Source organism: Oculina patagonica, chromosome 4 (assembly GCF_052425735.1).
Source record: "Oculina patagonica isolate OP01 chromosome 4, crgOcupat, whole genome shotgun sequence".
Lineage (NCBI taxonomy): Eukaryota > Metazoa > Cnidaria > Anthozoa > Scleractinia > Oculinidae > Oculina > Oculina patagonica.
The window spans coordinates 48,637,847-48,654,764 of record NC_135761.1 but is presented as its reverse complement, the minus strand read 5'-3'; the positions used below and the strand labels follow the sequence as shown (position 1 = coordinate 48,654,764).

Below are 16,918 nucleotides of genomic sequence, written 5' to 3'. Positions count from 1 at the left end.
ATTATTGCAACAAAGTGTGGGGAAGCTGTAACAAGGGCCTTGCTGAAAAACTGCAAAGGCTTCAAAACCGCGCAGCTCGTACCCTAATGTCTGCGAGCTATGATAGTAATTTAGATGATTTGTTCCGAAGATGGCGGCGAAGACTCTATTATCAAAGATTGGAACAGAAGTCTATCCTAATGTATAAAACATTACATGGTATGACTCTTGATTATCTGAGATCAAGATTCGTATATCGTGACGATGTTAGTGCTTATCGTTTAAGGAATACCGAAAACAAATTAGTTCTTCCACAACCTCGAACTGATTATCTCAAAAAAAGTTTTTCGTACAGCGGAGCTCAGTTGTGGAACAACTTACCTGTAGACCTAAGACAAGCATCTTCACTGGCCGATTTCAAATCTAAATTAAGTTGGCACAGTTTAAAGTAATATCTAAATTTTAAGTAAATTTTAGACACGGCCTCCATGAAAAGCAGACTTTTCTTTTGTTATTTTGAATTTGTTGTTATTAAATTTTTGTAGTTAGTTAGATAGGTAGATAGTCCAGTAACTTAATTGACTGATGGAAAAACCGTGTATAAATAAAGTTATCTTATAAAAGGATGCACCAGATTTCAACTAGAAAAAAAATGCTGCCAATGTCACAACTACTGTACATGAAACCAGGGTTAACAAGCACAATCTTGTTTAAATATTGTTAACATTCATCTACATCTACATCTACATATTGGGGGGTCTTGCAAAGGGAGGCATGCTCCCATCACTGCAAGAAATTAAATAAAAAATAAAAAAAGCGGGGGGGGGGGGGCTACATCATACAGGCTGTGAAAAAATGTCCTGTTTTGTTGTCCAGTAAAAGCGGATATTTCTGTCGGGCAAGTTACTTTTTATGACATGCTCACCTGACCACTGTGCAAAGGCCCAGGCAAGCTTTCTGCTGACTAAATTATAGTTTTAAAACAAAAAAGAAAACTTAGGCAATTCCCCAAAACACTGTAAGTTGTTATTGTAAAGGTATAGGTGTATATTGATTTTATTTGAAGTGCAATAAATTGTTGCAGGTTTTAAAACACTTGATTTCAAATGTGCTTATGGTGTTTGGAGGGTCAGTAGCAAGTAATGGTGTAGTCACTAGAGATGTTCAGACCATAAAGGATCAAGCTGTCGAGTTTATCTGGTAAATATCAGTGTACTAGTTTTAACTTGATAAACTGTCTTTTTGTGCAGTGCCAATGTTAAGGTTTTTAACAATCCCTGCTTTGGAATTGTCTACAAGTACTGGTCACTGGGAAAAATTTTTTGTTTCCCTTGGGAGTTGTGTCTGGTGGTGCCAGAGTGTTTTACACCCAGAATTATACCCCCTGCAATAAAAAACTTACAGGGATAATAAATCTGCATTGACCTCAAGATGGATACTCTGTTCCCCTATTAGGACAAATAAAGAGTGTTTTACAAATCATTCACGATTTCCTTGTAGGAAATTTATGGAAAATATCTACATACCGGTAAATATTAATCCAACAATAATTTGTCGTTATGACTCAAATGAACTTTACATACAGGTAGCCATTTTCTTCACTTTTATAACTCTCCCTACAATGCTACCACTCTACAACAGCTAATTAATAATAATTATTTGGCTGTGTATAGTAAGTAACAGCACTTACATGTATGGTTTACTTTTTTCTGCTTGCTATTTGATTTTCAGTCATATGGCCAGTAAGGGGGGTGAAGATGTGTTGAGTGCTGTCCAAGTTCTTGTTCAACACCTCTGTACCAAGTGCCCTGAGCGGGCGGAGTACAGGAGCATTGTGGCTAAGGTGAGAGGTGATCAAACTGAAGGTACCATACTGTCTGAGTCAAACTAAATTTCTTCAGGGTTTCATGATGTCAAGAATAGCTGGAGGGATGGTTTCTAAGGTCAGAGAAACTTGCGCCAAGTTATGGAATTTTGCAAAAAGGTCAGGGAAATTCAGTCAGCCCGTCTAGTTGTCTGTCTGTCTGTCTGTTCATTGCTCCATCCATCTGTCTGTCCATCTCTCCATTAGTCAGTTGGTCAGTTCAGTTGTTGGTTGGTGGGTAGGTGGTTAGTGTGGTCAATCAGCCTATTTGGTAAAGAAGTATCAACTTGTTTTATTTGTGTTTTCACAGTGATGGCCATGAAAATTGTGTTACAAGTGTGAAGAATTAAATATTTATCGCAGACAGTACACAATGTTTGTTTTTTTATAGTCACAAATTGTGCCCATTCTTTGTTAATAGGCATTTTTATCTTACAGGCAGTATTTGACATTGTAAGAACTCTCCCAGTCAGACTTTTTGCCAGTCTTATTGAATGGATACACAAGTATTCTAAAAATGCCAAGGTACTGAATACTGAAATGCAAATTAATATATCTTATTACTAAGCATGAGGGCTGGGGGCTGAGCAAGCTTGGTCAATAAGAGATTTTTTATTTTTATGATGCCGTGATTGAGAAAGAGTTGTGGACAGGCTAAATAACTTTACTTGGTACAATATTAAAAAAATATATTGGACTAGAAATTAAGGAAATTAAATCTTCTGAGTGGCTGAGCTTGCTAAAGAACTTTATACAGCTGTTGCCTCACAATATTGTTTCTCATAAACTTGACTGAATGTTGTTTTACTTTCAGATAAGTTACAGAATTTTTGCCTTGGATGTTATTTCGCTACTGTTAGTTGATCCTGACAGACCTCTTTCAAATGGTAAGTAAACAATGTAACTTTGCATTAGCCAGACCACTTCCATCTTGGTTGGGGTTGAGAAATGTGCAACATAACACATGTAAGGTCCCCGCATACGTGGGGACATGTTCTGGCGACATGTCCCCTTGTGTGAGCAATTTTGTCCTTGCGACATGTTGCACAGGGTTCAACTTGTTGAACTTCGTGGGATGTGTCGCAGGGACAAGATGTTGCAGGAATTTGTGTTGCATGAGCCAAAAATTATCACACACGAGGGGATGTGTCGCTGCAACATGTCCCTGGGACATGTCCCCGCCAAAGCAAATTCAAAATTTAACTTTCAAGACACTCAATGAAAACCATGCTGTGTACATATTGTACATTTATGTTATGTTTCTGTTTTGTTCATTTGTCATTCTCAATTTTTTTTAAAACAGAGAATTCCCCAAATGAAAACATGAAGAAGCTACTCAGTAAGAAGTTCTTGCTGGACATTGTTATTGCTCGATGTTCTGATAAAGCACCAACGTAAGTGTTTGGTAGCAAACCATTCTTGTGATGCATTCAACTTAAGTGAGGTGGTCGGCAAGAGTTTCCAGAAGTTGATCCAGACTAAATTCCTCAGTCATTTAATTATTTTGGTAAGCTGGGCAGTTGGCTGGCTGGTAGTTTGTTTGGTCAGGTGTCAGGCTGTTGTTCAGTCTTGTCATCATTTGGTTGGTTGGTCAGTCCAGTCGGTCAGTCAGTCGGTCCGTCGGTCAGTCAGCAGTCACTCAGTCGATCAGTCAGTCAGTCAGTCAGTCAGCTAGTCAGTCAGTCAGTCAGTCAGTCGGTCAGTCAGTCGATCCGTCGGTCAGTCAGCAGTCAGTCAGTCCATAATCAGTCAGTCAGTCAGTCAGTCAGTAAACCAGTCAGTCAGTCAGCAGTCAGTCACTCAGTCAGTCACTCAGTCAGTCAGCTAGTCGGTCAGTCAGTCAGTCGGTCAGTCATTCAGTTGGTGAGTTGTTCAGTCTGTCAGTCAGTCAGTCAGTTGGTCAGTCCGTCAGTCCATCGGTCAGTCATTCAGTCAGTCATTCGGTAAGACGGTCAGTCGGTCAGTCAGCCAGTCATCCAGCTAGCTAGCCAGCCTGCCTACCTGCTTGCCTGTCTGTTCGTCCCTTTGTTGGTTCATCCATCAGTCAGTCAGTCTTTTCTTGGGTAGTTTTTTTGAGTTTTGTTATAGTTTTGTTGTCATTTTCAGGGTTCGTGCCAAAGCTTTGCAGTACTTTGCTCAGTGTGCGACATCAGAAAACAGTTCATTAGTAACAAGAGTGAAAGAAACACTCCTTGAGCCACTACAAAGACCAGCGGATGGCACACCAACATTAAACAGGCAAACTAATGGTAAGCTATTAAACTCGTTGCTAATGATGAGCCTTGGGAGCTGGTGCCTTAAAGGTTAGTGGGGGGCCAGCTGCAAGCAGCAGAGAGGAGGTATCCATGGCAACCCTGGCAGCGGGAACCACCCCTAGAGCAGCCACTAACCGACACCGTCACACTGAGTAAACTCAGTGAAGATGCTTACCTATATTAATACCTACCTGATATACCAATACTGCCTGCTACCCCATAGGGCTGGTAAGGAGAGGGAGCAAAAAATCCGCAGCGAGTGATCCAATACGATTGGCAAGCAGTATATTGCAAAGCAAGCAAGGCAATAATGCGAAGGCAATGTTGAAAGAAAACACAAAGGGGGAGCCCCTGCAAAGCCCCCAAGGCCGCCCCGTAGGCCACATGCAGCAACGGCGGAGACCACTGGCCAGCTCTGCTCAAGTTTAACTTTGCCTAAATTATATTTAGCTACGTAAATATTTAGCCACATCTAACAACTAAATAATATGTTCATTGATTGATGCATTCAGCAAAGAGTAAATCAGAGCTCTTGTTAGAGGTTTTTTTGTAAATTGTTTATCAGATCAGCAAGCAGAGACAAGAACCATTGGCTCAATAATTAGAAGAAGAACATGTGATGAGAAAGTTGGTGTTCGGAAAGCTGCTCTACAGGTGAATACAGTAAAAACCTGCGTATAAGAACCTTGGTTTTTTCAAGTTAGCCTAAACAGGTTCTTATAGAAATGGTATTTAGTGTAAAATTAGGCTAACTAGGTTCTTATTTAGGTTCTTAACTTTTGTTCAAGAAATAAAGTAGAATTTTTAAATGATCTGGTCTTTAATGTCCAATAACAGTATTCTTGAAGGCTTCGGTAAGCAAAATACTACACTATTTTAATCTGATTCTGTTAAAATCAAACCTATACTGTAACCTTCACTATAATTCCCAATAAATCTTGTATACAAAACAACATAACATGATAAAATGTCAAAGTTCCTCTTAAAAAATGTCCAAATAAGAACAATAATAAGAACCTGTTTTAGAATTTTAGCCTAAAATGGTTCTTATGTGAAGGGTGCTTAAAAATGAAATTTTAGCCTAACAGGTTCTTAAATGTTAGGTTCTTATACGCGGGTTTTTACTGTATTGTGTTTAAATACATGTAGCTTTTGTTACTGTAGGTTTTTCTACACTGGTTCTTACTAACTATGCACATCTAGTCCATTGCCATCATTGGCATTACTGTATTCGTCTGCTTATTAAAATAATGCCCTCTGGTGTTCATTCGATTCCTGCAGTTTCTTCAACACTGTTGTTTTATAAAGCCAGTGTTCTCCCTAGGTATTTAAGGCCAGGCGGGCCGCCTAGCTTGATTCACAGGAAAATAGTTGCCACCTGGCTTAAAATTGAAGATTTAACACAACGTTACTTCTCTCTAAGAGATCTGGAACTGCCTATCCATAAGCAAAGACGATATCACTTACCAGTAATTTTTTTTTACTGTGTTTCTCACCTTTACAGCGAGGCGCCCAAATGTGTGACCACTTTTAATTTATTCACATTCTTTCGTGCAGATTTAATCCAATCAAAGCCGTGGATAGCTTGCAGTTGACTTCTGATTGGATTAAATCTGCACGAAAGAATGTGAATAAATTAAAAGTGGTCACACATTTGGGCGCCTTGCTGTAATATCATTCATTAAAGTGATTTACCTTTGAATTAATTGGCTCGATTTATACTAGAGACGGATGATCCGTCTCTAGTATAAATCGAGCCAATATGTTCAAACCTGTGAGTGTGATGCATTCGTTTCCTTGAACAGAAGCAACTTTAATCAAATTGACACATTAACACAACAGCACTTCAAGGTGTCGTAACATGGAATCCGAAACGGAATTCTCGCGTTTGTGTAAAGAATGGTGAACTCAGTCGACTCGGGTTGCTCAGAACAGAAACTAAAAGCTTCTCAAAGCAAAATTAGTTATTTTTTTACTCTGGAAAAGAGACAGAAAAGTGATAGTAACGTGGGGGAACAAGTTCCACAAATCAGGTTTTGACCTTTGAAAATCACACTACAAATACCGCCTGGCTTTCCCAAAATCCTAGGGAGAACATTGAAAGCAATGGTTTTTATTCCATATTTTGACAGACATATAAAGTTATTTCCCTCTATACCTGTAGCTTATTAAGTGCTTTAGGGGCTTATTCCCAACTTGACCTAGTATAGAGACCCAATCTTTATTCAAGACCTGGCATTTAATCAAGAAAATATTGTATTCAACACTTTTCGTTCTAACTTAATTGCTCAACTGACTCAAGTGTATTTATCATCATTGGCATCATCACCATTTCCGTCATATTGTCATTGATGATTTTAATATCAAGTTATTGCCCAACACAACTTGAAGAAACCCAACATTTTATTGAGTTATATTTGTATCAACACTGTTCTTTTCATCCTCTATTTTCTAACTTGCCCAAGTGTATATTGTATTTAGTATCGTTGGCGTCATCACAATTGTCGTGAGTGTTTTTGGTGTCAAATTGTTTCTGTTAACATCTTTCCTGTTAACATAAATGTTGTTTTGTTTCAAGGCACTGGAGAGTGTTATCACCCTCAATCTGGATTCTCTTGAGAAAGCAGTAAGTACTGTACACTATAGTCAAAGATTTACCTTTTCAAGTGGAATTTACATTCACAAATTTTAGCCATTCCTATACTGACAGCCATAATTTTTTGGATTAGTATGCCCACGAGGTTTTTTGAAGCCCTGAGCGCTATCTCAAATAATTTTCCATTTTTCTCGGGAGCTTGAGGTAGCAGGGTCCCACAGTACTAAGAAAATTAAGTCCTGAGCTGAAGCTGTAAAAGAATATAAGACAAGCTTATTATAATTAAGTTCTGAAATATGGTGGCCTTAAACTTATCTACAGAAATAAAAAAAGTCTTGCAAGCAATAGAAGACACCTCACTCCTCCAGCCCTGTGTGCCAAAGGTTTTTTTTCTTTTTTATACAACCCTCTGGCATCCAGGGTGGCCCTGTCTAGAACTCTTTGTATCATGCCCTAATATGGTAGACAACCAGTGGCGGATCCAGACCTCGAACTAAGAGGGGGGGGGGGACTTTTTGAAAAATGTCTTTTCCCAAATCTGCCAGACACCCCATTGAAACAGAGGATTACTTTGTTAATTTTAGGATGTAATAACCCTGCATGATCGCTGTATGGATCCAGCACTCTCTGTCAGGAGACAAGCTATGGTATCACTAACATCCCTCCTTCAGGAGAGACCAGCTTGTACAATGGTACACAGGTGAGGTCACACATAACCTGTCACTCTTTATACTGCTGTTACAGTGTACAAAAACTTATCCCTGCTGCAGTACTTACTACTACAGTAATGGTTAGCGCGCTCGACGCCGGGTCGACTGGCCCGGGTTTGCGTTGTGTTCTTGGGCAAGACACTTCTCACAGTGCCTCTCTCCACTCAGGTGTATAAATGGGTACCGGCGAATTTACTGCTGGGGGTAACCCTGCGATCGACTAGCATCCCAACCAGGGGGGAGTAGCAATACTGCTAGTCGCTTACAGGGATGTCGCCAAGGGCCGGCTGCCAGCTAATTTAACCGGCTGAAATAAAACTTAAATCCGGCTGAAATTTCACATGAAAACAAAGACTTAGGTAAACTTTTATAGCTGCCAAGGCCAAAAAAGCCAGCTGGGCTTGTTGATGAGCCGGCTTAGTGTTTTCTTAGCTACAGCCCTGCGCTTAATGCTACAGAAACTGGGATAAGCTCCAGCTGTATGGGCTACTTGGTTCGGACACAGACACCTTTACCTTACCTTACAGTACTTACCCCTGTTCTTAAATTTCAGCCTGTGGTTGGATGGTGTGTTGCCGCTTGTTATGGACAGAGAAACTACAGCTCAAGAAAAATGTTTTCAGATACTGGAGGAAGTGCTTCTTGGCAGCATCGTTCCACATTCAAAGTAAGTAAGCGCAGTTGGATATTGAAATTGACTGACACCCCTTTTTCTACTCTCTCCCCACCTTAGGCAAAGAGTAGGTGGTGCAAAGAAGTCTAACCTTCTAAAGAAGTGTTAGATCAAATTGGAGGGAATGGGGGCTGACCAATTACATGCCGATTATATATTATGTGAATTTAGAACACTGTTAAAAAAATTTGAACTACCAGAATTGGTGTCTTTTTTGTGTTTCTAGCAGAGGGGGTGAGAGGTAATCTCGTTCCAGATCTCGTGGGTAGACGAGCCAGCTCAAATTTGAACGTACGATGCGGCCCCAAGGGAATTCAATGTCTGTTTTTTTTTATGCAAATAAGAGGTCGTACACGCAATCAAAATATATTCATTTTTGGGACGTTTCGTTGTTTACAGTCGGCCCCAAAAGTCAAGAAGATTTCTTTTTAGTTCTTCGTAGCATCATAAAGCTATTTCTAACGAATAACGATGTTTATCAATAGAGAATCTGCCGTACGAATATTTATGTTCAATTACGTGACCTTATCAAATTTGCATAAAATCTAGACACATCTATACTAGTCATAGCATGTAACTGCAGAATGAACAATTTTTTTAAATCAAATAAATATTTTTACCCGAAGTAAAGCTTTCATGATTGCCTTCTGCTTTATTCTTTAGTAAAATACTCTGCTTGATATTATTCCAGAAAAGTCAAGAATGGTAAAGCATTCATAATTTATTTGGTTGAGCATTGGTAATTCATTTGATTGCAGTTTTCTAGGAATTGTCTCGAGCATGCGCAATTGACTCGCCTGCCACATTCCTGACAGGCAATCACATGGTACAAATTGGATCTGACCAGATCTCACCTTCCGGCTCATCTACCCGCGAGATCTGGGAACAAGATTAGGTGAGGGGTGGGTGGGTGGGTGGGTGGGGCTGGATTTGAGAGGAGAAGCATGTACATGTGACATGGATACAGAAAACTTAAAAGGATTTGAACCACCCTAAGGATTTGTGTTTTCCTAAAGCTTGATAAACTTGACCTTGTTGTGTGAGCTAGACTTTGCTAATTGTCATATGGAAAGGTACTTGAGACATCCAACAAAATTAAGTTCTGGTGTAGAATACAAAAATTCATTAGTCTTGTTATTGTAGATCAACTGGTCAGCATCACATCCTTGCCTGGAATCTGCTTGACAGAGTTGCCAGCCCTTCAGGACAGGAAGTCAGGTTGGGAATACATTAACAGTTTATTATTTTGACTCAAGGCAATGAGTTCTGAGGGGATCAGCTCAGAGAAGGGGGAAGGGGCATAAGATATAAAAATCCTTTAAAAATCCTGTTTTAGCATACATGTACAGTACAAAAATAAAGAAAATGAAAAAATCTATCTACCTAAATAAACTAACTAATAATTTCAAAATTACATCTAATGTAGTCTGAGGTGCATAGGTAATATACTTGAATTTTAATTTTAGCCTAACTTGGCAAGTTACTGTATGTGGTGTATTTTTGTTCCAGACGTTATCTTCACTATGCATTTCGGCATTGGTCCAAACAGAACAGACTGACAGGCAACTTAATCAAGTCACTTATGTCTCACATTGACACTGAACACAGCAAGGTATGGATTTCGTCCATGGACTTTCTCTCTTACCTCTCACAAAAACTGAAGAAATTTTTCCAGTTTCTATGTAGCAATAAAAACAGTTGCAGAGCAGCTCTTGTAAGCTTGTAATTCTATTCAGGGTTGGAAACTAAAATTTCGGAGCACGAGTGACCTTCAGATTGTACTTGCCCAGATCAGTTTTCACTCACTCCTAAGGACGTTCGCGCCAAAATTTTCTACTCGATAGATTTCTTTAATTTTTTTGCTGCGGTCAGATAATGAGTTACTTGCGTCAGAAATGCAAAAAAAGTTGGGCTCACCGACTTCGTTTCAGAGAAAAAAAGTGCGGAAAACTACCCTGATTTTGAGAAATTGGCGCACGTAATTCAGCATGATTTACAGGGTTTATAATTAAAAATATCAAAGATGAGTAAACGGAGGCTAACGATCTTAGTCACATTTTGTAGAAGTGCATCTGTTGCGTAAATAATTCCTAGTTTTGCCATCTTTTTTGTAAAACTTAACCCTGCAAAAATACATTTGAAACTGTCGTACTGCAAAAAGGAAAGCTCAAAAAGTGGAATGCAAACCGTCAGTGTGACAAAAAAATCACACTTCCACTCGATAGATTTTTTTCACTTTCTCGCAAAACGTAGATATTAATAAACAAAAGTGATCTGTTAAGAAAAAAGTAGGGGTCACCGACCATTTAAGAGAGCAAATTGCAAGCGAAGCTAGCTGAACGGCAACTCGCCCTATATGTTCTTAGAAATTTTACTCAGCGCACGCGCTCAATGTATGGCGTGCCATGGTGTTGGGACATGAATTATGTGCGCAGTAGGGATGCACATAAACAATTAGCGCGAATGTCCTTAAGTGAAAAAATATTAACCCCCTCCCCCAACAAATTATAAAATGCACAACTTCATTCATGTGAGACCATAAAAGAGTTGCTACCTGACCCAATAAGACAAGAAGCACAAGGTCATGTGTCACTCTATAGGAAACATGAAAATAATCTCTATTTCATTCAGAAAATAACTAACAGGAAACTTTCCCAGGGTAGTTCTTCATGACACTATATTTTTTTTTATTTCCTGAGTTGAAGTGAACATTTTCTGCTGCACTTATTTTTAGGCAGCTTGGCTGTGCCTAGCAGAAATTGGATCGTCATCAAACAAACTGGACCATTCCTTTGTTGTGAATAGCTGGAATGAGTATTCACAAGGCATTAAAGGTACACCTAAAAAAGACAGTTTAAATATCTTGGAACTTGCTGGTAGTGGCCCTGTGATGGGTTAAAAATCTTGTCAGTTGTTTGGCATTTACTAGTTTTCCTCTTTCTTGGTAATTTTCATAGTGAAAGTGACTGCACTTGTCTCTTGATGTTACTTGAGTACTGTAGTGAGGCCCCATTAGGGGGGGGGGGGGTCCGAGTATCCTGTATCCCATTAATTTTTGGCCTAAATATCCCGTATCCCATTAATTCCCATTAGTTCAATATCTCACAATCTCTTTTCTTAATATCCCGTATCCCTATAATTTTTCCCTGAAATATCCCATATCCCTATAATTTTCTCCCCAAATATCCCGTATGGGGCCTCTGTAGTCCTATGTCATTGTCTTCATTAGACCATTTTTTTTTGGTCAGGGTGCAAAGAGATTGAATTTTTCAGAATGTACCTGTCTGAAAGTCATTTTTACTAGCCCCCCAAAATTCTCCTAAGTGTAATGCTTAATTTGATGATTTACTTGCCTGTTGGACAAGTGAAGGATTAAGTCCACTAGCCTGTCTGCAAAATCCACTAGCCCAAGGCTAACAGACACCAAATTTTTTGGGATCAATTTAGGTTTCTGGGAAACTGCTCACCTACCCCTCCCCAAACCTAACATTTTGCCCAAAGCGATAAGTAAGGGTTAATGTTAGGTTTGGGGAGGGGTAGGTGAGCAGTTTCCCAGAAACCTAAATTGATCCATTTTTTGCATGCTGTTGTTGCACTTCAATCTTGTCGTTCCACGTTGTATTTGTCAGATTATGACTGTGAGACACTCTGCCGCATCCTTGCTGTGTTAGGAAGCACTGCTCCTCTTCTTCCCTCGGCAGTTATTGGCACCCTTAAAGGTAAGAGATTTTAAAAGGTAACGCCTGCTGTCAAGTCAAGTGGCACGTCAAGTCAGAGCATTTCTGTAGCATTAAGTGGCTAGGATTATTTTTACTGCCTCCCTGGATGGGATGCTTGTCCGTCACAGGGTTTTAAGTATCCATTAATACACTTAGATGGACAGGGGCACTGTAAGAGTAAACTGCCTTGCCCAAGAAAACAGTGCAGTGCCCCGGCAAGGACACAAACCTGGTCTGCTTGATCCAGAGACCTGGCGCACTTACCAATAGGCCACCAGTAAAGAAAGTAAATACTGTTCAAAGTGCAGTGTTACATTTGCTTAGAAGATCTTACTTAGAAGATCACACTATTTAGATCACAGCTCACTGGTGGAGCTGGGTGCTCCATTCTACTAGAATGTCTAGCCATAATGATTCTACTCTACATAATTTATTTCATGATTATCCATTTAAATTTTCAACAGTTTAAGGAAGATAAGAGTAATGGTTACTTTATTTTTTCTCTTTCTTCCCAGCTGACCTGCAGCGGAAGTTAATCACGTTTGATTGTCCTCCAGAAGTCATTGCGGCTATTGTATCAACCCTCTGCAAGGTTTGATATTTTACATATTTCGTAATGGTTGTTATGTTTGTCTGTAAAACATAACCTCAATGGCAAGTACCTTTTTTTTACTCTGGTGACTTTTTCTACATTGTTTCCTTTTGCAGCTCTGTAAAGTACAGCCGGAGGAAGGAGTAAGTTTATCTGAGTTGAATTTCTCACAACAGTTTGCTTCCTTACAACATAGTACAATACTGTATGCAACAGGTTGTGCAAGCCTTAAATAATGTTGTGTACCTGATCTGGAAATTATTACTGTTGGAAATTATGCTTTTGTTGAAAAGAACGTGACTTATTTGATAAACGAAATGTAAAACAAATCATTCAAATTTGGAACAATTAAGTGTCGCAAAATACTGTTCTTTCAAAATTGCAAAATTAGTTTGTCTCATAATTTTGTTTTATAATAAGGTACCAATCAGTTGTCCGTTTTATTTTGCTCATTGTTTTTTACAGGAAAACAGTAATCATTGGTGTTCTGACTTGCTGAAGGCGTCTGAGGAATTCCTGTCTAGTGTAACATTAAAACAAGATTCTATTGATGAGGAACTTCTTACAAGACATTTGTTTACTGTGGGGGAGGTGGCACAGGTTTGTTGTACTTGTTCAAGCATTATCCCCCTCTCTGTTTAAATTATTTGCTCTGAGGAAAGCATTGCTGTTTTCTTTTGTCTGCTGGCTGGTGCAGTCTAATGGAAACATGGTTTGTACGCGTCTTGAAAACCCTTCAATTTCAAGGCCTTGAAGATTCTTGAAATTGGTTTTCGGTCCTTGAAAGTCCTTGATATTTTTTATTGAACGTCACAAGGTTTCAAGGCAATGTGAAGACTGCCAAAATAAGCAATTTTTTTAGTTCTTTAGCAAGCACATCAGACTGCAAATCAATGATTTGGGGTAAATTCCATGAAAAAAAGTCCTTGAAATTTCCAAGAAGGGTCGTGGAAAGTCCTTGAAAATTCCTTGAATTTTTGGCCTGAAAAAGTGTACAAACCCTGTGACCGAATAATTTTCTAAAAAGGGATCTTCTGATGTAAGTTGACAGGGTTGCATGAGGTCAGGAAATTGTCAGGGAAAATAAAATGTTTGTAGGTTTAGGAAAAAGTCAGGGAATTTTTATTATTGAATCTTGAAAATTGAAATAATGGTATTAACCCTTTAACCGGCAATTGTACATATGTGTACGAAAATCACCAGCAGTGATTGAAAAAACTCTAGCTTTTACATATCTGGGCACATGATAGTAATGACTGCTTTTTATGGCAAAGTGATAATTTTCATAGCTTTAAAAGCCAACTAACTGACTACAACTCTTGATTTATGTTGCATATGGTTGTTTGTTCAGCAGCAAATCTGAAAATGCCCGTTTTCTACGTAACAGGACAACAACAAAAAAACACACATCTTTGCCTCCATTTTTTTAATGAAAAAATAATTCTGACTTCAAAAATATACATTTGCAGCAAACTTCAACCCTATTCCCTTCCGTTCACCAAGGAAATTTCCCATCAATCATTCAGCAGACTCAGCAATTACTATTCGATTAGAGCTATGCTTGCAAACCTGTAATTTCCTCGTTGGTGACCGAAAGGATGCTTGGGAAAACAGTCATGGCGGCGGCATGAAAGGCTTCCTACCTTTATTCCATATATTTTTTATAAGTGTTGAGCCACCCAATCCTGCCGGCAAAATGTTGCACCGATCAGTGCATTCTTTGGAAGTCAGAACTCGTCCAAAATGCCTTGGCAGGTCTTGGAATCCACCCACAGAACGGCCAGAGAGACAACTTTACCCATGAACCGCCATCTTTCGATTCGAATATTTCTGGCGTTCCAATCAAGACAAAATCATCTCTCACCTCTGGTTTCTTTCAGATGCTGGCCTCTACCCACCATTCTAGCTTAATGATGCCAGCCTGGGGGCTTCTGCAGTGAAAAATGACTCGAAAAATCACTTATAAACACAAAACGAGCCAAATCCAAGCCCAACAGCTCGCCTACGAAAGAAGCAACTGCCGACTACTGACGTCACAATAAAAATTTGAGCCCTCGGTGTTTCGAAACAGCACACATTTTTACTTGAACTTCTTATATGCAATCACGAAGTTCTACAGAATGTCTAAGCCCAGAAAAAAGGTTTAGAAAGTCACAGAAATCTGCCGGTTAAAGGGTTAATATAACACTGCTGATTTAATATCAATGATGTTTGGAAGGAGCATTAAAATTAAAATTAGCTATTGAATAAGCCACTAGCATAATTATCAAAAGAGATGAATGTTGATGTAAAATAACTTAACTGGATCATTTTTCACAGCTTGCTCCAACTAAGACCACAGAGCGACTGTTTATGTTCGTTGAATCCATGCTGATATCACACAACAACAAACAAGGTTGGTTTTACTACTTTTTTTATCTAAAATATTTTACTCAGGGCTAGGCCGGATGTATTGTTAACCATATTTTATCTACTGGGAGTTTATTAACTCAATTTGTTGCGTAAAGGGTTTTCATCTAACAACAGCAGTTACTTACAGAGTCAACAATGAGGCCACCTTTTTAAAATTACTTTAAAGAAATTGATCATGGCATCTGACTGTATCTCACGCTGTAAACTTACCTTATGCTAGATATCACACAAGCAAACTTATCACACACCCTTAAAGACAGACCATTTCTGTCAAGCCAAACCTAAACTCTAGAACAATCGTCTGGCCCAAGGAAATAAGTCATCATGAATCATTACCAGCTTTAAATAAAACAAGACATCTTTTTCGGCATAAATCCAACAAATTGTAAAGCAGTTTTTTTTTTTTTGGGGGGGGGGGAGGGGAGGGTGGGTTGGAGGATCTCTGCTTTAAGTATAATGAGACGCTTTCTAGGCATAAATCCACTAATTTGCGAAGCACATTTTTCGGTTGGGGGGGGGGGGGGGAATTTGTGTGTGATTAATTTTTTCAACTGTTAGTATTCATTATAATTTAAAATTCAAGAGATACATGCAAGTACTTCTTTCAATGACCTTTGTTTCTTTTTTCTTTTTCTATTCATTTAACCAGATCCTCTTCAGAGGCTAAATCTGTCACCACCTGTAAAAGCTCATGCATTTGTTACTCTTGGTAAGTTAAATCCTCTAAATAGATAAATAAAGTAGGCAAAAAATAAGTTTTAGAGCTGGGCCTACATGTGTTCAAAGAATCAAAAATAAATTGTTATATTCATAGCACGTACCTTCCTACTTTATTTAAACAATTTTGCACCCCCCTTTAGTGTTATATGCATAGCAGCTATCTTTCGTCATCCATCTTTTGACATTCTAAATTTAAAAAAAAAAAAACAATATAAATCACAGCCCACTATCATAATCTTCTGAACTTGTGGGATCATTTGCATGAAACCAACACCAATATGCATTGGTTTTGATTGGCTCATTTCAAACAGCAGGCAGAAAGACGATGTTGAAAGATGGATGTCAAAAGATAGCTGCTATGCATTTTATAGGGCTCTTTCACTTTCATTTTTTAGTGCTGTTGGGTACTTTCAATATTTTTTAATGCAGACCACTTATGTTTTAATATTAAGCCTCCATTGTTTCCAATTTAGGAGCTCACACAGAAATGGTCCATTGAAAAATATATGTTTTTATAATTTATTATTATTGTCAGGGAAACTGTGCCTTCAGAATGAAGACCTGGCCAAACAGTGCATTGCTGCTCTTGCAAGGGAGTTAGAAACCTCAGATGACCCCGCCATCAGGAATAATGTGACCGTGGTCATGTGCGACTTGTGTGTGAGGTAAGTATGTAAGGTAAGGATTAAGCCTGTTGAAGACAATTCATTTTATGTCAACAGTGTACTGTAAAGTAATATGCTGCCTTTGGAATAAGGCTCGATCATCTCAAAGAAACATCAAACCTGTTTGACAAAGCTTGTTTATGCTGTTATTTGCCTTTGTTTAATAAAAAGTTACTACTTTTGGAAACATTGTTGCATTCACAGGATTGCTTTGGGGGTTTGTCATAACTCTTTCAAAAGTAAGTTTGTGTAAGCAATAAAATATTTATTAGTATTCATACTTTTTAGCTTATTTTTCTTACTAGTGTAACCTCTCTTTTTTCAGATACACCAGCCTTGTTGATCGGTATGTTCCAAACATTGCTGCCTGCCTGAAGGACAGTGCATCTCTTGTGAGGAGACAGACACTGACTCTTTTGACTCATCTGCTTCAGGTACACCGTGGCAAAATAAACCATTTAATCACTCAGGGCCTGTTTATATGGAGGAGAGTTGTCCCTGGTAGTAGGGCTACCCTCTCCCCCGAGCTATCTTTTGCCAAGCGTTTATATGAAAAAGTTGTTCCTGTTGACCGAGCCAAAACTTGGCCCTCTCGGTTCAAAAGACTGGCGAAAGTTGTTTTGAAACATCTATTATGTCTGCCTTTTTTAAATAAGGAACGCTGAAACATCGACCACGACCATTTTTTGGACAAATTTACCGCCGACTTCGATTTCAATGTATCTGCAATTTT

At 38.8% G+C, this 16,918-nt stretch overlaps 1 protein-coding gene across 3 annotated transcripts in view; it reads left to right on the top strand.

The window, feature by feature from the left end:
• Positions 1-16,918, top strand: part of LOC144652482 (condensin-2 complex subunit D3-L-like) — a 43,746-nt gene that overhangs the window by 14,405 nt on the left and 12,423 nt on the right. For all 3 annotated transcript variants that reach the window (XR_013570548.1, XR_013570547.1, XM_078512495.1), the window contains exons 10-30: positions 1,064-1,179; positions 1,711-1,822; positions 2,282-2,368; positions 2,658-2,730; positions 3,147-3,237; positions 3,950-4,092; positions 4,664-4,752; positions 6,677-6,724; positions 7,279-7,394; positions 7,958-8,071; positions 9,221-9,295; positions 9,587-9,689; positions 10,812-10,911; positions 11,707-11,796; positions 12,312-12,388; positions 12,505-12,531; positions 12,854-12,988; positions 14,708-14,783; positions 15,450-15,509; positions 16,056-16,185; positions 16,511-16,619. Coding sequence is in view for 1 of the 3 variants with exons in the window: in XM_078512495.1 (XP_078368621.1) it covers positions 1,064-1,179; positions 1,711-1,822; positions 2,282-2,368; positions 2,658-2,730; positions 3,147-3,237; positions 3,950-4,092; positions 4,664-4,752; positions 6,677-6,724; positions 7,279-7,394; positions 7,958-8,071; positions 9,221-9,295; positions 9,587-9,689; positions 10,812-10,911; positions 11,707-11,796; positions 12,312-12,388; positions 12,505-12,531; positions 12,854-12,988; positions 14,708-14,783; positions 15,450-15,509; positions 16,056-16,185; positions 16,511-16,619 (1,971 nt within the window). In the remaining 2 variants the exon portion in view is untranslated. The remainder of the gene's footprint in view (positions 1-1,063; positions 1,180-1,710; positions 1,823-2,281; positions 2,369-2,657; positions 2,731-3,146; positions 3,238-3,949; positions 4,093-4,663; positions 4,753-6,676; positions 6,725-7,278; positions 7,395-7,957; positions 8,072-9,220; positions 9,296-9,586; positions 9,690-10,811; positions 10,912-11,706; positions 11,797-12,311; positions 12,389-12,504; positions 12,532-12,853; positions 12,989-14,707; positions 14,784-15,449; positions 15,510-16,055; positions 16,186-16,510; positions 16,620-16,918) is intronic.